Genomic DNA, 22618 nt, shown 5'->3' with positions numbered 1-22618 from the left:
CTTATTACCTACTATGACTGGATTTTATTTTTATAAAATGTCAACTCCCGTACTAGGCACTGCTCTTGTGTCGCGGGGACTTTTTACAAACATACAAACAACGGACGCAAAGTACGAATCTGCCCCGTAACAATTATTTGTTGATCGCACAAATAATTATGACAGTCATTATATTAAAATCTATTTGTTTATCGAATAGTCAAAAATCGTTAGTAGTTATTGTTTATTTAATAAATACTAACACTTAGAAAACATTTAAGCGAAAACGGCAGCCATCTTAAAAGACAAACTTAATTTGGCGCGTAAACAAGGGAGCGGCAACGCCATCTATCAAATTAATGAGTAATGCCAATAGCAGACTGCCGCCCTAATCTGTGTTGGGAGGGAACTGCACTCACTTGGTTAATCTTTTACCCGATAATGTGGGAAGTTTGTTTTCTTTTTTGCATATATTTTGTACGTCCGTAAATTATTTAATGTATGCCTCTATTGTCGACAGCGTATGCGAGGAAGCCTCGGGTTTGAATCCCTTGTGACGCCAAGAAGTGGTTTTTGAAACTTTCAGTTAAGAATTTATCGGTGATTGCCCGGATATAAGAAGTTGAAGTCGTAGACCTCCGTGTCTCCGAGAGCACGTAAAGCCGATGGTCTTGCGCCTCAACTCTCATTGGTTATGTCGGTTATCCATCTTACCACACTATGAAAGTGAAGTAATAGAGAGTGTACCTGTGTATTGTGCACAATATAAACAAAGTCCTACACCGTTGCTTGGCCGGTTTTAAACGAAATTGGGTAGTTTTCCAAGTAGTTTTTCAACCGACATTTTCATTGTCGGAAGTTATCCATACATCTACGTTAGCAGCCGAATCCCCGCACTTACTAAGAGCACTTCGATAAATTTTATACCCTCCTAGTATTTTTGATTTATACGCCACATTAAATACATCAGAGTCCGGACCTTTGGAAACTTCGCCAGATGGATGGCAAAGGTCCATTTTATGCTTAGAATTTAGATTATATATTATTCTTAAAAAATCTATGCTTAAGTATCACGTAATATTGACTGGCAACCAGTTCCACGACATCCTTAAATCGGACTTTTTTTATCCATTATTGTCCCACTACAGGGCAAGGGTCTCCTCCCAAACGAGGGGGCGGAGTTAGATCTTGAGCTCACCACGCTGGCCAAGTGCGGGTTGGGGACTTTGCATGCCCTCGACAAATGTTTTAAACAAATTTTAGGCATAGAAGGTTTCCTCCACCGTTAGAGCAAGTGATAATTATTTCTAATACATACATAACTTCGAAAAGTCATTGGTGTGTTGCCTCGGATTCGAACATGCGACCAGTCATTCAATTCAGTAAATTCTATTTGAAAGTGTTCACGACTGTACTGCGTTATTGCGCAACTTTGCTACATAAACATATGCAGGCGACTGTACATCGATACACCGATGAGTGATCCAATACACGGTAATTAACGGACGCTCGGCCGACTTTGATAAATTACTTACTCGAATATATACAGTAGAATAGAGTGGATGGGATAGTTTAGAATCCGTGATAATTTCGCCTGTCTGCAACGCCTTCGTGACTAAACTGCTGAACCGATTTGAGCAAAATTTTGCACATAGATAGTTGAAAACATAACAATTTTTAGTTTTAAAGTTTTTGTTGGCGTACAATTCAATTTGTAATTGCCTGTGTTTGATAAAGACTAGTTACTTCATCAAAGTAACAGCCAAAGTATAAAGGCAAAGTAAAAATTACAGTCAAATTTGTTTCTTTACAGATTTGCTGATAGTTTTATGAAGGAACAGATTTGCCTTTCAAGTATAAGTCAATGGCTTTAACGATTACTTTAGATGTTAATGAAGAAACTAGTCGATATAATGTCAGATACATCTATGTAAAATTTTCTCAAAACGGTTTTAGTCATTTAATGGCAAAAGCGTATCAGTTTATCGCGTATACGAGTAATATCAGTATAGAATTCTTTATAACATTTTATCTAGTCATGTCCTTATAAATCGATTTATAATTACATCGTAGTTGAGATTAAACCGCTTAAGATGCCTAAACACGGTAGCAGATTGACTAGCATCCGCGACTTCACTTAGGCAATTCGCACTGTATTTTAACAAACATACATACATAATTCTGCCCTGCAGCCGCAGGTGTAGACAGAGGTTTTATGACGATATTTTCCTTCACCGTTAGAGCAAGTGATAATTAATTATTTCTCATTGGTGTTTTACTTCGGTTTCGAACCGTCAACCTTGCGTGGGAGGTGCCAACTTATACTTATAAAAGTCTTTTCACATTATAGTATGTATGAACTTGTAATAAAATCTCTTTGGCTTCAAGAATCACAAATGAGTACACGGTTCATTAGGTTTCTTTCAGTGAGCTCGTGAGGTACCCAAATATCTAGCTTTTTTGTGAAGAGAAAAGATTTTATTACAAAAAAGTATTTTCACTGCTTGATATTTAGATATTTAGATACGTATATTTAAATGTATAATGACGGGAATCGAACCCGCAACACAGACTAATTTAACTATAGCCGTAATGTTTATAACAGAGCCACAAAAGAGCGCACAACGCAGATGACAGTCACATCCATGCAATTTGCTTACCCTCTTCCACTTTAATTAGGACGCAGTGTACTTACCAACATTGTGACGCGGTACACGATATGGAGAATTTTGAACAGCCTTGTGAAAGTATTGTGTATCATGCCTGTTATAACCGAAGGTGTAGGCACAGGTGTATAAATTGCACCCACGATTCTCTAGTTGATTGTTTGTTGTTTGTCGTATGGTTAGTGGTCAACCTAGTGTCAAAGTTATTCAAGCCGTCTGAGAGGCCTTTGACATGGCTTAACGACTGTTATCTTAGTAGACAGCAGCCGGGGCCGACTTTTTACGTGCCCTCTGAAGCACGGAGACGCCCTGTTCAAATACCACTATGATACCCATCATATGAGACCCATCTATAGAATGACCGCGCCAATGGTTGCTTAACCCACAGATCGTTTACCGGTGAGCGCAATTGGCTATGGGCGCCTCAACATGCTTGTTATAACCGAAGGTGTAGGCACAGGTGTATAAATTGCACCTACGATTCTCTCACTGGACTCACTCAGGATCAAGTAGTTTACTGGAGGCCTATACCTACTCAACAATGGATAGAAACGGTCTGATTAGATAGATTAATAAATATAGTTTACTTCTGTTTTTTATCTCTTTTTTAACCCAGACGTGTCTACTGGGCTGGGGTCTCCTCCCGAAATGAGAGAAGTATTAGGCCTTAAGTCCACCATGCTGGCCTAGTGCGGGATGGGACTTTGCATGCCGTCAAGAAATATCTGTTGTAAATCTATACCAATCTATACTAATATTATAAAGCTGAAGAGTTTGTTTGTTTGTTTGTTTGTTTGAACGCGCTAATCTCGGGAACTACTGGTCCGATTTGAAAAATTATTTCAGTGTTAGATAGCCCATTTATCGAGGAAGGTTATAGGCTATATATCATCACGCTACGATCAATAGGAGCAGAGCAGCAGTAAAAAATGTTACAAAAACGGGGAAAATTTTGACCCATTCTCTCTTATGTGACGCAAGCGAAGTTGCGGGGGTCAGCTAGTATTATATAAAGCTGAAGAGTTTGTTTGTTTGAACGCGCTAATCTCGGGAACTACTGGTCCGATTTGAAAATTTATTTCAGTGTTAGATAGCCCATTTATCGAGGAAGGCTATAAGCTATATATCATCCCGCTACGACCAATAGGAGCAGAGTACCAGTGAAAAATGGTACAAAAACGGGGAAAATTATGATTCTCTTATGTGACGAAGTTGCGTGGGTCAGCTAGATGTAAATATTTTTGTGTAGATAATAAAAGACTCTCTTTTAAACGTGTACCGCGGTGTACAAAACGTCAAAGGGTGCATAAGAATAGCGTTGAGTCGACGACATAAGTGTGTTGTTGCTTTGAGATACGGTCAAGGGCTTGTTCTACGTTGATTTGCAAACAAACAAACATAAATACCAAGTTATTGTGATAGCCACTGCAGCAGATATTACCACACATTTTTTTTTATATTCTCTCTTATTAATATTATCGTCCGTCGAAGCACGGAGTTTCCCAGTTCAAATACCTCCAAGCATCTATAGAATGACGCATAGATCGTTTACGGTTACGCCGGTAAGCGCAACTGGCTATGGGCGCTACCAATTCGCTAGAATAATGATTTAATATTACTCAATAGCATTTACGAAATTCTGTTAGTTACGATTTTACAGTTAAACCACGTAAGAAGTTGACTAGAAGACTCCGTATCAAACGGAGCCTAATTACTAACCCTCTTATTCATGAAAATATACGAAGTTATGAAAGGATTATAAAGTGTTTTGTTTCTCTCACGTAGCTTTATAACCAAAATAGGTTTATAGTGTGTTTATGGATAAGAGGGTAAATCTACTATCTACTAATTTACATACCTACACATAGTACATATAGAGCTGCATGGGTCAGCTAATTAAAAAAATATAATTATATCGTCTTTGGTCCCGAGTTTCATCTATAAGTACCCACAAACTATCAGGCAGTTTTTCCTCCCTTACATGAACATAGGGGATGTAAAACTATAGCGACGATAGCCCGGGCGGGGCTGGCAGCGAATAGTGGAGCCATTACACAGCGGAAACGCAGCCATTTTTCCCAACTCTCACTTCCTGTCGCGGACTTGAGTTAGGGCGGGAGGTGGCCAAGGGTAAAACGTGTTGCGGATTTTTGGTCTCACTTATTTTTTTTTATGTGTGTGAAATATTTTTGAGATATTACCAGATAATATCTCAAAAATATTTCACACCTGAATGTTAATTTTTGTGTATAAATACAATGTATATACATTAAATGTATTTATAAGTATAAGTAAGCTTAACAATTGTCTGGTTACTAAAGTACAAGTCTCTCTCTTAGTTTGTAATCAGATGTCCGTGTGTGTCAAAATGTATTTATTGATCTTTATTCTTACCTGTATACTTCCATCAGATTGCTGTCTGTTAATTTTTACAGATAAACAAATTAACTAAGAGGCAATTTGTAACTATTATTGATTATCGACAACAAGCTTGCTATTGCTATTATTATCTCGTAAGGTATACAGACATTATTATGATATGAGTTGGAAATGTTTAAGTATTTAAACTACATACCATGAACTTTGACCTAAGGGCCTCTGCTATTGTATAGAATGTTCTCGATAAAACCACAGCATTATTTTTTGTAAATGCTTGAGTAACAGTCGCTTATGCCTTAGCCCAGTACATTAGTGAAGACGCAAGACATTCTTTAAGAGCATTCTCAACGAAATAGTATTCATAACAGAACGGGAAACAACAAATGTAGTTTTTGGACTTTTAAAATAAAATATACCAACTATGACTTTAGTTTTATTTAAGAAATGAACATACAAAAATCCATAAAACGTTACGTATTGGTTTGTCCTACTCTTAGGCGTAAATTGCTGAACCGATTTTAATAGAATACTGCAAGAAGTCGCACTGTTTTTGGGAAGGCTACATTTAAGAAGAAAATTCTTAAGTACCTAGTAAAACCAAAGCATATTGTTTAGTCCAGTAGCGTGGTTTCAGATTCAGTTAGAGTCAGTACTATCGATTATCGAAAGTTTGACATTTAAAATGTACTCTAAAAGTAGTTTCTATAGTAAACGCTAGAGGCACTGATCAGATTTTCATATAAAAAACCTCCTCAAAAAGCGTGTTCTTAGTACTACAAAATCCACGAGTATATTATAAGCTAAAATCGATAGCTAGCCGGTAGTCGATAGTGGTATACAATCGCTATTGCTTTCCGCACGACAGTCAATATTATAAGCCAAAAAGATAAAATAAAGCGTCCATTTTGTCCATAAACTAAAACGTTTTAAACATATTCGTGTATTATTTACAACATGACGGTAACGGCGCGCCGTTAAGGAACAATGAAAGTAACTTATATTGCATCGCCGAGCCGTAACTATTTAAAGTTTAGTCATAAATTTAAATATGAATGTGTCGTTTGAGCCAAGTGCCTGCCTTTTGAATAATCGGAGCGTTTACACCGTATGCTTAAAGCTTAATAAAATATGGATATATTGGCGCAAAGCCTATTAAAATCTAAAGTTCTCCTATGGTCTTCGCGGTAGTGCATACTGTATACAGGGTGTGGCGTAAATAATGGATAATCCTTTACCAGCGGATGGGCGACTTCTCGACTGATCTAAAAATTAAAATTTACCTCTGGCACAAGTATCATAGTTTTTGAGATTTTGGCCATTTTGTGTGTTTTTTAAGAAAGCGATTTACGCTCTTAGTTTTTGATGCTGTGATCACAAATTAAGGCTTTTTTTAAATCCGTTTTTTGCAAATAAATTCTGAATAGATGTGCTATTGAATCTACAATCTTGTTTTGTTATTACTACTTGTTTTTTATTTAAATTATGCATTCAAAGTTAAATTTTATAATCTTTCACAACTTTCGTGCAACTTTGAGCACTTGTGGTGAAAAAAAAATGTATGGTGGCTTTACTGCCCACGCCATAAATAATTTCTAAATTTTATTAGAATTCTAAATTGGTATAACATGCAGCATTAATACTGATTATTGTCAAAATATTACAAAGAACTTAAATTATTAACACTTTTGCCGGTCGACTAATTTTATTTTTGCACGCGTTTAAGCTAAGTTTGCTTTCAAATATTCATGTCTATAGGGTTATTACACTATTAAAGATTATTTAGATGATAATAAAGCTTGGAACTGTGCTGCTTCTACCAAGTCTATTTCAAAATAATGTATTACAATTTGATGAAAAATGATTTATTTGTCAACAGATTAGTTTTCTTTCGATTTCTAATTATCTTTATTATTTGAATATTATTTATGTTTTGTATTTCTTTTTTTTTTCTTTCTTTTCTGCACACTTCACTGCACACAAGTGCTCAAAGTTGCACAAAAGTGTTGAAAAATTATAAAATTTAACTTTGAATGCATAGTTTAAATAAAAGACAAGTAGTAATAACAAAACAAGATATTAGGTTCAATAGCACATCAATTCAGGATTTATTTGCAAAAAAATTTGGCCCTTATGTGTGTTTAAGAAAGCGATTTACTCTCGTACTTTTTGATGCTGCGATCACAAATTAAGGCTTTTCTTAAATCCGTTTTTTGCAATTAAATCCTGAATAGATGTGCTATTGAATCTAGAACGCGCTTAGCGTGCAAAAATAAAATTAGTCGACCGGCAAAAGTGTTAATAACTTAAGTTCTTTGTAATATTTTGACAATAATCAGCATTAATGCTGCATGTTATACCAATTTAGAATTCTAATAAAATTTAGAAATTATTTATGGCGTGGGCAGTAAAGCCACCATACATTTTTTTTTCACCACAAGTGCTCAAAGTTGCACGAAAGTTGTGAAAGATTATAAAATTTAACTTTGAATGCATAATTTAAATAAAAAACAAGTAGTAATAACAAAACAAGATTGTAGATTCAATAGCACATCTATTCAGGATTTATTTGCAAAAAACGGATTAAAAAAAAACCTTAATTTGTGATCACAGCATCAAAAACTAAGAGCGTAAATCGCTTTCTTAAAAAACACACAAAATGGCCAAAATCTCAAAAACTATGATACTTGTGCCAGAGGTAAATTCTAATTATTAGATCAGTCGGGAAGTCGCCCATCTGCTGGTAAAGGATTATCCATTATTTACGCCACACCCTGTATATGATGTCTTATGTTCGTTTACCGGGTCGGGCCAATCGATACTAGTCTTTTTTAATTTAAACTAAATTTATATCTCAATAGTAGCCCAGGTAGCACTTTTATTGTATGGCGATAGGCTCTCCTCTTAGTACACGGGACTGACAATATTAATGGTGAAAAGTGGTGGGTGTATTTCCTATACCTTTGCCTTTACTTTTGAGTACATATATTAGGCGTGATGTTGTGTATGTATGTATGATATTTTTTAGCAAAAGACGAGATGAAACTTAAACGAGTTCGGGCCTCTGCGGCTCAGTTAAATGGAGACATAGATAAAACTATGTGCTTTACTGGAAATGCAATTAAATTCTTAATTAATTTAAGACAAATCGATGAAAGAACCATCAATTGGATCACGCGTTTGGTCCACAAAGTGCTACAAATGAACAATAATGCGTATTATTAAAAAATACTCTTGTATCTTCTGAATTAATTTCATAGTGCGGTGTAAACGCCAGCCATGAAGTTGCACCGAGAATATTGTTTCTTTGGAAGTACTGAACTTGTTAATGGCTTAATCTGTTGACCTCTTTGTTGCTTGTTCTTAGTTTTTGCTACATTTCGCTGCTTGAAAATTTTATGCGATAAATATTATAATTTATATTCAGCTTGCGTATTTGAAAAAGCGTGATAATCTAAAGCGGGATTCTGTACAGTCGGTAATAGAAGTTATGGATAGTTTGATATTTCAAATGTAAAACAAAAAAGGTTTCTTCGGCGTCCGCTAGATTAGCTGCATCGTGATTTTCTACAGTCGGTACTATCGAGTATCGACAGTTTGACAAGTTAAATGTTATTTTATTTATTTATTTAAGAACGACAACTCCCGCATTAAGAATTGCTCTTTTGTCGCGAAGACTTTTACAACCATATAAACAACGGACCCAAAGTACAATCAGTGGGAATCGAACCCACGACCACCAGATGTAATGATAGCGGCGTGGCGACTTAAACCACTGCGCCATGGAGGTATTCATAGTGCTCTGCAAAAACAGTTTCTACGGCGCCCGCTAGAGGCGGTGATCAGATTTTCATACAAAATTTATTGATAGTTAGCCGATTGTAGATAGTCGATAGTATTAGAGAATCGCGCTCGCGTTGTTGTCTGCCTGCACCTTCGGGTATAACTGCCGTGATGTTTGGCGTGTATAATAAAAGGCTTACATTTCTTTAAACCCTATATTTCATTTGTCACAAACATAATAACATATGTTCTTAAGAACTACGTACTCATTGTTACAATTTATTTTCTTGTGTAATTGCAGTAAGATTAAAATCAACTGCATTAATATTTACTTCACAATAATTAGTTATTTTAATAACAAGGAACTGTATCACGCTAGGAAGTCGTTTGTTTAAAATGTGACGCGCTATTTATTATATTTTACTAGCTGCTGCCCCGACTTGGCTCGTGTTTCACCGCGCAAATATTACACAAGAACTTGCCTTGAGAAAACAATTATATATTAGTGAAATCATTGATATTCGTTTCATTACTTGATTTTTAAATCCGATTTGGTTGAAATTGGTAGAGTGGTAGCTTAGAATAACCGGGTCAGCTGGTTATAGTACATTTTTTTTAAGATTTACTCATATTTTACAAACTAAATGGGATACAAAGCTTTATACTATTTTAAGCCACGTCTAAAGCCTTCGAGCGGTTTGACACTAGGTTGACCACTAACCATACGATAAGAAGAAGTGGGCGCCGAAAAAGCCGTGTTTCATTTATTTTTATCTTAAATTTAATCAAAATTGGTTCAGTATTTTGGCTGCGAAAGCATCGCAGATAGACAGACAGTATTTGAGTTACGAACATATTTTTAATAAAGAATAAGTGGAAATAAATACGGTACGTAGACTCTTTGCAATCAACTAGAATTATTTAAAGAAGCTAAAGTTACAGTTATTTATTTTGCATTCGTTTGCAGTTTCATAAGATCAACTTAGTTTAGCTGTTGCACCGAGTTTTTAATTAAGTCGGTATCTCAAGGTGCAATTTTGTAGTCGGAAGCTTTTCACTAGATGCCATTAAGCTATATGGTCGTGGGAACAAGTGAAAAATTAAAAAAAAACCATTAATGTCCCACTGCTGGGCAAGGGTCTCCTCCCGTAATGAGGGAGGGGTTAGGCCTTGAGTCCACCACGCTGGCCAAGTGCGGGTTGGGGACTCTGCATGCCCTCAATAAATGTTTTAAACAAATTTTTAGGCATGCAAGGTTTCCTCACGATGTTTTTCCTTCACCGTTGGAGCATGTGATAATTATTTCTAATACACACATAACTTCGAAAAGTCATTGGTGTGTTGCCTCGGATTCGAACCTACGACCACTTGCGTGGGAGGTGTCAACTTATACCACTCGGCTATCACTGCTTATGGGAACAAATATTCACGTAATTCTTGATGTCCGTTGTTTATAAATCCTCGCGACTACTTAGTGCTATGCGATTGGAGAATGTTTTCTAAAGACTTATTTATGGAATATAAACCACTAAAATTAAATTTCGTTTCCGCTAAACTATCAGTTGGTTAAGCGACGATGAGAGTTGCCATTCAATTGATGGGTGGCTGCTTTTTCAGCTGAGCGTCACCATGCACTGGATGTCAACAATTTTTTGATTTGATGATTAAAATTTTCTACAAATATCCTTTAGTTCATTACTTCGCGTACTGCTAAGCAATCGCGTTGAAACAATAGTTTAATACGATAAAGTGGTTTGAAGATCACAAAATAATAGAAAAAAGAAATTATCAGACAATTGCAACATTAATGAACTGAATAACCTCTAAATGAGTCCAATATCGTAAATGATGGATCGATTTTGATTATCAAATATAAAACTGATTATGATAATATTGTAACTAGTTTGCACCCGCGGCATTCATTCACGTGAGTCGTTATCTATTATAATATGATATGGAGATTATAAGTTATAATATATATATTTTGGTTTGCTTGAAGTCACGTTTCTCTAAAATTGGAACCATCGAGAATCGAAACTTTGACATTCAAAATGTACTGCCAAAAATAGTTTCTACAACTCCCGCTAGAGGCGCTGAACTGAATGTCACACAAATTTCGATACCTAGTTGGTTGTCGGTAGTCGATAGTGGTAGAGAATTGCGGTACTGGTCACATTTCTTTTTCTTCTACACGTATTTTTTAAATCTATCTCCAATTACCAGCAACACTATTTTGTACAGTCAGAATGTTGTTCAATAGAATTTGACATTTAAATGACTTAGAGAATATAGTTCTGGTACGCCCACGCTAGGGGCGCTGATCAACTTTTAATTCAATGTTACTCAAAAATTATAGACAGTTGACAGTAAGAAATCGTTACACTAGTGTATTATCAAAGTACCATTATGATATACTTAGTTATAGCACCGCTGGGATATCAAAAAGGCTCAATGATTATGAATAACATGAATTCATTTAAGTCAAAATGAATTCATGCAACTAATTATGTTTCCAGCAATTTCACAACATAAGCGTCACATACAGACAAAATGATTGTTATTTTACTAACTATGTACGCAAAAGATAATTATTTATATTAATTGATTAACGGTCAGTGTTGGAACCATGTGGAAGGTGATAGGTTTGTTCGCACTATTCGGATTGGCTTTGGCCAAACACGAAAATTATGAAGGGTGAGTCTTTTAAAGCTAGTTTAACTTAATGAAAAAGTGGGAGTAGTAGTAGTTTCTAAAATGACCTTAAGTGTCGTTCATATGTTTGATTTCCGAGACAAATTGAACAAACTCCAAAAAGTTTAGATTTTTTGTGCTCCTTGTTTCGTTCCAAGTGCATAATTTAAAGATTTAAGTGTTCTAAATAGAGTGAAATTTATATTTTTCCTCAGTCAAATTGCAAAAGCGGTTTTGAGACGTTAGGTTCATGACTTCGTTTTAGTTAAGATAATATATGTAAAAATAAATGTTTTAGAAAAAAGAATTTACCTCTTGTTTTCCCAATTACACAATTTACCAATAAACCAAGACCTTTCTTCCAGACACGCGTTGTACGAAATCCCCGTGAAGACCACAGACCAAGCTGAGCTGGTCAACTACCTAACCGTCACGCTAGACTTAGACGTCTGGTCTCATGCCTTGCCAGGAAGAGCTGGAGTCATCCTTGTACCGAAGGAGAAGAAGGCGTTGCTGCAAAATGAACTCTCTGCAGCTGGCGTAGAATTCAAAATCCAAACTGACAATATTAAGGAGTAAGTTTAGTTTGAATATAAATGCATTTTGGTCGACGTTTGTCGTGTTACCCAGGTTTTACCAACTGTGGTCTTAATTGTATACTGAAATAATCTTAGTTCTGAATTCGAAGAACAATTTATTGTTCCAATTCTGTTTCAATTCCTTAAAATATTGGGTCCAATAATTACTTCGGAAATAGGAAAACCTATACAATGGTATCAAGCGACATTTTAGCGAAAAGGAGTTCTATTTTCTGGTACTAATTTCTGTTTTAAAATTGGGCAATAGTTATACCGACCGACGCCACGCAAGTACCTAATGACCTAACAAAAAATAGCTTAGCTTGTAGAAAATTTAAGCCGTGGTTCTAATGACATTCTTTTTCCTGTTTCCAGACTCCTGGATCTAGAAGACCAGCTTCTTGCTGAAGCTTCAAAGAGGAGCAATGTATCCAGATTAAACTCTCTACCATTCGACCAGATTTATACATATCATCAGGTATGTTGGTACAAGCTTATACGTACGTAAGTACGTAAGTATATATGTATAAATGAGAAGTCTTCTCTACATCTGTCTATTCTATTAGTCCCATTAAATGGACAGTATTTTATATAGCCTATTGCTTTAGAACAGTGTTTCCGAGGGTATAAGAATGTCAGTAAGTACTACCTCTTTTGTAGAAAAAATAACTGCGAATTTCAACAAGACTTTTTAAAAGTCTGTTTTCAGCTAACTAAAGAAGGCAATTTAAATCACTGTCTTTTGGTGTTAACTTTTAGGTGGACGTGTTCCTAGACCAATTGGCAGAAGCTTACCCTGACAGAGTGACCCTGGTCAACGCTGGCAAGAGTTTCGAAGGCCGAGACATCAAGTACATCAAGATCTCCACCACCAACTTTGAGGTGAGATCTTATCTGTTTCGAACTTGGGAAGGTAGGCAAAGGTTAAAGTGGTCGCCTCGCCGCATTAACCGTAGTGCCGCGTGAAGCGGGTTCGAATCCCACCCGGGACAAATATTTGTGTGATGAGCATGAGTCTGAATGTTAATTTTATCTATACATATAAGTATGTATTATCAGTTGTCTGGTTACCATAGTACAAGCACTGCTTAGTTTGGAATCAGATGACCATGAGTGAGATGTCCAAAAAATGTTAAATATTCATTTATTATTTATATGAGTATAGATATATAAAAAAGTAAGTTTCAGACATTTCAAATGTTGGTCCCATGTAATTAAGGGAAAGGCTTATACCGGGCAAGTAAGCAAACTCCGGACTGCTGTGTGAAGATTACAACAGGAATTGGATACCGACATGATTTTGCCTGACCGGGGAATTGAACCATAGATCTCGTGATTTGAATACATTACGCTACAACTGTGATCGTAGTGACTATTAATTTTACCCAGAGTGTAGAACATAGCTTTTTGTAATCTTAAAGTAACTAGTCATATTTAATTTCGTCGCGTAATCATAGTTTACGTATAAGATATGAAAATAATTAATTGATTAATTTTATAATCCATTACAAAATTACTAGTGATGTTTATCTTTGACGTGTAAAACATTCTAAACCAGATTATAGACAATCTGAATTTACCAATAATTATCTAAATACAAATAATAATCCATGTTTTTCTAGGCTAGATAGATATACATATATGTATGACTTTCATAGAACGTTTCATTAATTTCAATTTCTAAGTAACATGAAATATCAATATCTATTTGAGTCTATATGTACATTGTAGATTTACGTCCTCGGCTATGATCTATGATTGTAGAACCGATTTCTCTTCTGCACAAAGGCATGAATATTGTGATTTGTTGTCACGTACGTGACTAGTCACATGATATAAATCTAAAGAAACAGACTGATTCGGAACAAAATTTGGGTTAAAATTTTATATCATTATTTTTTATTATTGGTGGGTTTAGGCTTTGTTGCAGCTTACGGGCAGTTGTAGTATACTAAGCCACGTAGACTCACGTAGTAGACTAAACACGAAATAGGCCTGGATCGCCATTTAGTGGCCCCTAAAGTAAAGCTTCTACAATTTGGAATGACTCGGCCTACACGACACATTTGTGTTGACACATGTTAGGGGGCTAAGGAAGAACATTTGACATGATTTTTGGTACCTTAATCTTAGTTTTAACTGTATCAAAGAAGCATTGAAGTTGTTAGCAATACCCGTTTTCTTAACAGGACACAAGCAAACCAATAGTCTTCATGGAATCTCTTCTTCACGCCCGCGAATGGATCACTCTCCCTGCAACTCTGTACGCCATTCACAAGCTGGTGATAGATGTGACTGAACAAGACCTGGTGCAGGATGTAGACTGGATCATACTGCCTATTGCCAATCCTGATGGATATGTGCATACTCATGTTGAGGTAAGAAGACCAGTATTATATTAAAGAGATATTTTCTAAGTAGATGAAAACAAAATATATTTACTTGAAAAATACAAACATGCCTGAGGAATACGCCGTTACTAAACCACTGCTTAACATGGCTATATATTAGGAAAAAAAAAATACTTTGTAAATTTTCGATTAAGCGAAAGGCCTTGATTTGATTTGACCAATGTATGGAAAAGAAATTAACAAGAAAGTTTGTAATATAGATTAGCTAAATTCAAGTTCTGAGTCAAGTCTTCATACAATTTAAAGACGAATCACCAATGACTAATAATATATTACTCAGAAATTAGGCATCATAGGTTACTTTTAATTCATAATATTCCTTTTTATTTCAGTCTCGTTTCTGGCGCAAAAACCGTAACACCAACTCTGGCATCGCCTGCGCCGGAGTAGACCTGAACAGGAACTTCGACATCAACTGGTCTCAAGCTTCCAGCAACTTCGCCTGCAGTGACACCTTCCACGGCAGCGCACCCTTCTCGGAACCCGAGACCCAAATCACCAGGGATATCTTCAAACAATATGGCGACCGCATTCAACTCTTCCTTGACATCCACAGTTTCGGAAGCATGATTCTTTACGGATATGGAACTGGGGTACTACCAGAAAATGGTCTGTTCCTCCATTTGGTCGGAATTAGGATGGCATCTGCTATAGATGCTGTCAAAATGTCCTGGAATCCTGATTATATCGTTGGTAATGTTGCTTTAGTGTTGTACCAGGCTTCTGGAAGCGCTGGTGACTATGGCACGTCTGTTGGAGTGCCTTTCTCCTATACTTATGAGTTGCCAGGTTACAGATTTGGACTAGGAGGATTCGGTTTCCTTGTAGACCCTGATTTCATTGAACAAGCTGGCTTTGAAACCTGGGAAGGTATTAAAGAAGGTGCTAGGTATGTTCGTGAAAATTATAGAAAGTGAAGATTCCAGAAATATTTTTGTTAATGGAATCGTTTAGTGATTGAGAAAACTAACGCTTATATAATTATTTATTTTAATAAATCGTTTAATTTTCATGTTTCTGTGTTTGATTTATAATAACCTGCTTTGAACGATTGAAGTCATATTCCAAAAACATGATTCAAATGAACGTGAACCTGAGTTTCGGAAGTGGTAACATACGTAATTTCGTAAAATTTTATGTTTTTACTGAATACGACATTTTATAGATTATCGAGAGAAATACTGCCAGATATTATCATTTACTACCTATTTATTTATCAAGTAATTATCTGTCACTTATCAACAGGTCTCAAAACTGCCTCTTGATCTTCAAGTACTATTTAAATCTAAAACCCCAAGGTGTTTAAGAGGTTGGGAATGATTTCTAATTACATTTTTAATGTTAATCCTTACTAGAGTATTCGAGTTAATAAGATTAGTTTTCAAATATATTTTTATTAAAACACAATTACTTGAAACCTTAGACTAAAAGCTTTAGGTCATCTAATTGATTGAGCTAGTGCATTAACAGTGATTGATTGTGGAATCACAGTTTAATAGAAACCTATCGGTTTACCTCGAACTGCACTCAATATGTATTCAATATAGTCTTTGAGAAATCAAATTATTGGATTTGTGGACCCATGTACGTTTAAAGGACGACCTTTATGTGAAAATCGAAATTGAATGAAGGTAGATTTAATGTGGGAATTTGAATAAAGTTTAATTTTTAAAGTTGACTTTAGTAGATGGCTATGATGCTTCAATTAATGCTTTCAATTTAATTAAAAATATTTTTTGATGAGAAAAGTTTGGAAAAATCACAAAACCTAATAATTGAATAACTCTCGTCACAAATATTGCGCGGGAATCGACTATGTGACCGTAGCAGCCGCGTGGCGACTGCTTCGACCAATGCACCATGAACATCACCATGCTTTCTTATTGACGCTTATTTAAAATCAACAGTTCACAGTTGAAAACACTCACGTTGCCAACGGTCACCCATCCAAAACCCATCCTCAGCAACATTCCTTAACCTCATCGATCATTATTCACCCACGCGTAGCGCCATAGCTATCCAAATCATAACACGTATTGATACGTGCATATTGTGATAAACGGTATTATTTTCTCAGAGCGAACTGATTGCATTATCATGCCCTGCGGATTATTCGATAAGATATTTTGTACATAACTTAATTATTAATCCGAGAATTAAACTGTTATGTGATGTTCAATAAAATGTTGTTTTTTGTTTTTGTGGTGCTTTTTGGTGCTGTGACTGCTAATGAAGAGTATAAAGGGTAAATTATAAAAATACAAAATACATATTTTTTTTATTTTTACTTAAAAAATAAACAAAGTGAAAACTTTGTTTTCAATCCGAAATTTAAGACAGATATTAAGCATTAAGTCCACCACGCTGTTCAAGCGTGTCTTATTGAGTAAAACTATTTAAAAAAACTTGCTGGATGTTATTCATTCTCCAACAGGTTTGCAATTCGTCATACTTTAACAAAGAATTCTTTACTATAATCGTAATTTCCCGATCATTACTTCTGCTCGCAATGAAAGAAAAATAGAGTACATTAGAACCTTATCAGGCGTCATGAAAATTAATGAGCTGTTGCTTAAGTGTACTGTCAATTTTGTACTTTTGCTTAAAACAAGTGAACCATTTTGAGATTACTCACTAATGCTTCGTAAGCAGTAATGGTATGAAAATTTATTAAAGAATAAGATCAAGAAACTCATCATTTAGAAAAAGTATAACTTGTTGCGAAATTAGGACTTTAGGTCTAACGCCTCTCTGAACTTGGGAGGAGTCCTTGTCCAACAGTAGGACAGTGATGGGTTAAAAATAAAATTGATTTTTGAAACACATCAAGGCTTTTTATCTCCAATATTATAAATGTGGAAGCTCAAATGAATATTACTCAATCACATCAAAACTGCTAAACGTATTTTGATGTTTTTTTTTTTGCACAGACGTTTTCAAACATGGATTAGCAAATAATATATGTATTTTTACTGCACTACTCACACATAAGATATTTGTAGAAGCCATCTTTAATGAAAAACATTTCGGAAAAATTGTCTTCTCGGAAAAAGCATTATTTTTTTTTTGTTTCTATCTTTCAGGTATAAGGTCTACAGTATAGAACTAGAAAACCAAATTCAGCAAGAACTCTTACATCAAATACAAAGCGACCTCATAGACTACTTAGTGAAGCCAAGCTTGAAGTATGGAGTGACTGGTCTGGCTATGGTACCTCCTTCTCATTTCAACTGGTTTGAAGAACAGTTGGAAGACCTCGGAATAAGTAAAGAGGTTTTCATTGAAGACGTTTATGAGTAAGTAGATTTTTTTATATAGCGATAGATAAAAAACTTGAACTCCATAGTGAAATCGAATGAAAGGTGAAAGAGAGAAAATGACCTAATACTGAAAATTGTTGATTGTGGGGTTGTAGATTTCAGGTTAAATACCTGCATCATGCTTTTTTTATTGCAAATCATGCCCGGAAAAGGATTTTTTATGAAAACATCATAATAATATGCCCCAATTAATGTTGTAAACGTTTGTCTATTTGTTTTTATTAACAGCTTAATTTCGCATCTCTTTTATGCAATTTAGTATGTAGATAGCTGAGACCTAATAAACGATTACTAAGCAATAATTCTTGTGTATTTCAGACACTTGAATGAACATTTAACCAAGGAAAGAAGCAAGAGGTCTTCGGATGATGAACAACAAGAAACGTTTGATATTAAACGATATCACAGATACGATAATGTAAGTATAATTAACATCACAACAACAACCATTTTACAAGCAAAATAAACATAATGAAACAAATATAAAATTTATTAGCCATTTTATATTTTGGCAAAAGGCATCATATTGTATGCTTTGAATAGGCTCATCCCTTATTTGTAGGAGACATGGGACTAACATTGTACAACAAAAACGTAGGCATTTCCTCTGACTCCAATTTTAGGGTAAAACAAGCGTGATGTTCAGATACAGTTATTTATTTTCAGATTTTGAACTACCTCCGTTCATTAGCCGCAGAATACAACACTGCAACATCAAGAGTGGAATTAATAGAATTTGGCGAGACTTTTGAGAAGCGACCTCTAGTGTATTTAAGAGTCAGTCATATGAATCTTAATCTACCCACAGTACAGAAACCCGTGATCGTTGTAGAAGGAGGAATAGTCCCGAGGGACTGGATTACAATACCAGCTGTGTTAAATATAGTACAAAATATTTTAGCTGAACCAAGGTTTCTGCAAGAATATGACTGGATTGTGATACCTGTTGTTAATCCTGATGGATATGAATATACACATACTAATGTAAGTAATTTTTGATCGAATGATTATGAATCTAATAACCCAAATGATCTTGAGTTATTAGATATTTGACCTACATACAGATACAGATCCAAAATTCAGGTATCATTAGTCAAAGACTATAAGTAAACCAGGCAGATTTTTTTTCTGTCCATATGTAGCGTTAATTTATCTTTCAACATAATAATATGTAGTTACACTAATGGCGATTACAAAATATGTTAAATACCTAGTCTTTATGTTTGTCGCTGTTGACAGACGCTGGGGAATCCCAGGGGGGTAGTTAGTAAAATGGATTCATGGTTAATTTATCTCAACTATGTAAGGAACTCAAAAGACAACTTTAATTATATTGAAGCGCACTCATATTCTCTTCAACGTCTTTCAGCTTCGACTCTGGACAAAATCAAGGAGTACCAACACAGACCTCGGTCACATCTGTCCTGGAGTCAACATCAACCGCAACTTCAACGTTGACTGGTTGAACTTCGACGCCAGCTCCAGCCCTTGCAGTCACGTCTTTGGAGGCACCGAACCTTTCTCAGAAATCGAAACCAAAATGATTCAAAGCATCATCACGACTTACGGCTCCAGAATCAAGCTGTACTTGTCAATGCAGAACAATGGCGGTTTTATTTCATACCCATGGAGCTATGAAAGAGCAGCCAGTGGGTTATTCAGACAACACTTTCTGCTAGGACTGGACATGGTTGATGCTATGAATGAAACGTACAAATTAGATGCTGCTTCGATGATTTTTGACAGAGCATCGGGAACTAGCAGTGATTATGCTAGAGATAATGGTATTTTTTATACTTATAATATAGATATTGTACAACGTGGTAGTGTTGTGATACCAGAAGAAGATATCGGGGAGATCATTGAAGATGTTTGGAAAGCTGTAGCGGTTGCTGCCACTGGAATGATTACTTTACCATAAATGATTAATTTTACTAACGTCTATTATTTTATTACTCATTGTCAATGATTCAAAATATTGCCAAAGTAAACCCCGCTTAATAAAACGGTGGCCAGGTAGTTTCTATGATTTTGGGAAATATGTTTTTTAGTGAAAACTAATGGGTAAAAAAACGATATTTACGATTTAACTGTAGTCTGAGTTCATGCTACTGTTTTTATCAAAACCAGTTGTACTATTTTTATAAGAATCAGCACGCAAATCATGCCTTGGAATGCTTTAACCTCTTAAGGGATGTCGAAGAACCCTGAAGAAATTCACCCTTCAATTTCATCGTGATTAAGACATGTAATGCGTAATTCTACCACTATCAAGTTTCGACAACCGGCCCGTTATCGAGAAATTTTATATAAAAACCCAATCAGCGTCCGTATCGAATGCCGTCGAAACAGATTTTTACATACGTTTTAACTTTTAAATGTCAAATTCTCGATACTTAATAGTACCGAGTGCAAAAAACCTATATTACTCATCAAGATGTATTACTCACGCTTTATTATTATATACTATTGTTTGTGTTATATTAATAGGAATATAGGATAATAATAATATGTTTAAGTGGTTAGTAGTATTATTATTTTAAGTAATCAATGCATAATATATTTTCCGTTATGAGTCTTGCATCGTATTCGTGATGTCGTCTTCACATCCTTAAGTAATTCATAAAATCCTTGAGCTCAAAAACGAATGTCCTTAGATTATTAAACATATAATGTACGAGAATAAATTATAAACATGACAAATACGAGGATAATTTTATTATATTATATACAGATAAATTAATAGGAAGGATCCTAAACAAAATAAATTATATCCCCAAAGAGATAAGGCATTATTATGTAACTAATTTATTTACAATATGTTGAATTATAAACGATCTTTGGGTTCAGCAAACTTTAGCAATTATTTATAGCTGCATGGCGGTATTTGATTGTATTTCTAACTGCGATTGGCGACCGGCTATCTATAGATACACTAGCTGACACGGCAAACATTTTGCCACATTTTAAAAATGTTAGATAACCTTTATCACTAAGGGGTAAAAATTTGGTGTTGGCCGATTCTCAGACCTACTTAATATGTTCACAAAATTTCATGAGAATCGGTCAAGCCGTTTCAGAGGAGTACGGTAACTAACATGTGTATGAAACGAGATCGGCGCTCGTAACAAATGACGTAGGAACTAATTTTTAAATACATTTTAAATATCAAACTCTCCATACCCCATAGTATTAGCTGTCTGATTTCCTACTACTGTTGACTATCGAAAATCGGCTATTTTGAATGAAAATCTGATAGCATTTAGCGGGTGCTGTAGGAACTATTTTTACAGTACATTTAAAATATCTCTAAACTTGTGGTACCGACTATAATGTATCGCGCTACTGAGCATCTTCGTGCTTTAGTTAAACGTCAGCTCCTGTTGTATATTATGATAACTGGCAAATACTTTTCTGATGGCTTGATGACACTACGAACGATACGAAAATATTTATAACATTTTTGTATATAACGATATAAATAAATAATGAGCACTTCGATGGTAACAAAATAATTTATTTTAGGTATGCAAGTTTTCATCACGATGATTTCATTCAAAGTTCAGATTATTTCTATACACATATAATATTGATGTATTATTGGTTGAACTGCCGTCCACTTTCGTGGGAGGTGCCAGGTTAGACTACTCGGCAATCACTGTACCGTTTGTATCTTCATGTGACATTATATTTAACTAGCTGACCCGCGCAACTTCGCTTGCATCACATAAGAGAATAGGTCAAAAGGAGATCATCCACGCTCCATACATTTTTGGGCCTTTTTTCAAAGTGCCGGCCAACAAAAAAAAGTGGCATGTATCGATAGAGCTAGCCATTTGAAACAATAGTTAGTATGGCACAAAACCGGTAGGATCGCTTTAAACCGAGTTATACAGGTTTGAAGATTCATAATATTCAAACATTTATTCATTTCTGAAAGTTCTGTTAAACATAAAATAATGATTGATTTTGCTAGAATTAAGTATCTAAAGCAAACGACCACTCTGAAGTTGATTTAAGGTCATAAGCACACGTATCAACTCGGAAACGGGTCGTCACCGTATCAACTCGAGCTCATCAGTATTATTTGTATGTAATTCCCTACTGTACCACACTTATCGGAATCGTTATGTGATCGCCCCGGCTCACGACGATGGGAGTGGTGCGTATGCGCATTATGCATACACAAGCACCCAGGGTGGAGTGCGGGACTATGTGCAAATTCCGATAGAAGGGCGGGCATACCTTCTAAACCGCAACATGTGTCCTCATAACAAGGGCCCTCATCACAAATCGTGCCCGAAGCACAAAATATTGTTCCACGTGCCGATGAGTCGGACATAACAACCCAACGGCAACACTCTAGATGACCTCTTACCTAGACGATGGTTTGTTAGTTGCACACAATCGAGGGTGCGGCCCCTTGGGTTCGCTAAGGGAGGATGCGCTGACCTTGCGCTAGTCGCCAGTGACCAGTCCAGTGGCGACGCATTGAGGCGCCGGGGGAATCAAACTCGCACCTAAGGGGCCGCACCCTCGATTGTGTGCAACTAACAAACCATCGTCTAGGTAAGAGGTCATCTAGAGTGTTGCCGTTGAGTTGTTATGTCCGACTCATCGGCACGTGGAACAATATTTTGTGCTTCGGGCACGATTTGTGATGAGGGCCCTTGTTATGAGGACACATGTTGCGGTTTAGAAAGTATGCCTACAATTCTATCGGAATTTGCACATAGCCCCGCACTCCACCCTGGGTGCTGGTGTATGCATAATGTGCATACGAACCACTCCCATGGTCGTGAGCCGGGGCGATC

At 35.8% G+C, this 22618-nt stretch overlaps 2 protein-coding genes across 2 annotated transcripts; both read left to right on the top strand.

Moving 5' to 3' along the window:
* Positions 1–11396: 11396 nt before the first annotated feature.
* LOC142980679 (carboxypeptidase B-like) lies at positions 11397–15496 on the top strand. The gene is made up of 6 exons (XM_076126195.1): positions 11397–11498; positions 11861–12070; positions 12449–12551; positions 12833–12955; positions 14263–14451; positions 14817–15496. The coding sequence occupies exons 1-6, from the start codon at positions 11431–11433 to the stop codon at positions 15399–15401; spliced, it is 1278 nt and encodes a 425-aa protein (XP_075982310.1). The 5' UTR covers positions 11397–11430; the 3' UTR covers positions 15402–15496.
* A 1130-nt stretch (positions 15497–16626) lies between these two features.
* LOC142980747 (carboxypeptidase B-like) lies at positions 16627–19725 on the top strand. The gene is made up of 5 exons (XM_076126325.1): positions 16627–16729; positions 17568–17780; positions 18123–18222; positions 18471–18788; positions 19174–19725. Exons 1-5 carry the CDS (start codon positions 16656–16658, stop codon positions 19723–19725), a joined length of 1257 nt encoding a protein of 418 aa, XP_075982440.1. The 5' UTR covers positions 16627–16655.
* Positions 19726–22618: the final 2893 nt, after the last annotated feature.

The sequence above is a fragment of the Anticarsia gemmatalis genome, chromosome 18 (assembly GCF_050436995.1).
Source record: "Anticarsia gemmatalis isolate Benzon Research Colony breed Stoneville strain chromosome 18, ilAntGemm2 primary, whole genome shotgun sequence".
Classification (NCBI taxonomy): domain Eukaryota; kingdom Metazoa; phylum Arthropoda; class Insecta; order Lepidoptera; family Erebidae; genus Anticarsia; species Anticarsia gemmatalis.
The sequence above is the reverse complement of the archived record's forward strand: the minus strand, read 5'-3'. Positions and strand labels throughout refer to the sequence as shown.

Excerpts from the sequence above, each read along its gene's own strand:
- LOC142980679 (XM_076126195.1), top strand. The coding sequence starts at position 11,431 with ATGTGGAAGGTGATAGGTTTGTTCGCACTATTCGGATTGGCTTTGGCC. Across the intron at positions 11,499-11,860 it reads AAACACGAAAATTATGAAGG|ACACGCGTTGTACGAAATCC; the intron begins GTGAGTCTTTTA and ends CCTTTCTTCCAG. Across the intron at positions 12,552-12,832 it reads AGATTTATACATATCATCAG|GTGGACGTGTTCCTAGACCA; the intron begins GTATGTTGGTAC and ends GTTAACTTTTAG.
- LOC142980747 (XM_076126325.1), top strand. The coding sequence starts at position 16,656 with ATGTTCAATAAAATGTTGTTTTTTGTTTTTGTGGTGCTTTTTGGTGCT. Across the intron at positions 17,781-18,122 it reads TTCATTGAAGACGTTTATGA|ACACTTGAATGAACATTTAA; the intron begins GTAAGTAGATTT and ends TGTGTATTTCAG. Across the intron at positions 18,789-19,173 it reads ATGAATATACACATACTAAT|CTTCGACTCTGGACAAAATC; the intron begins GTAAGTAATTTT and ends AACGTCTTTCAG.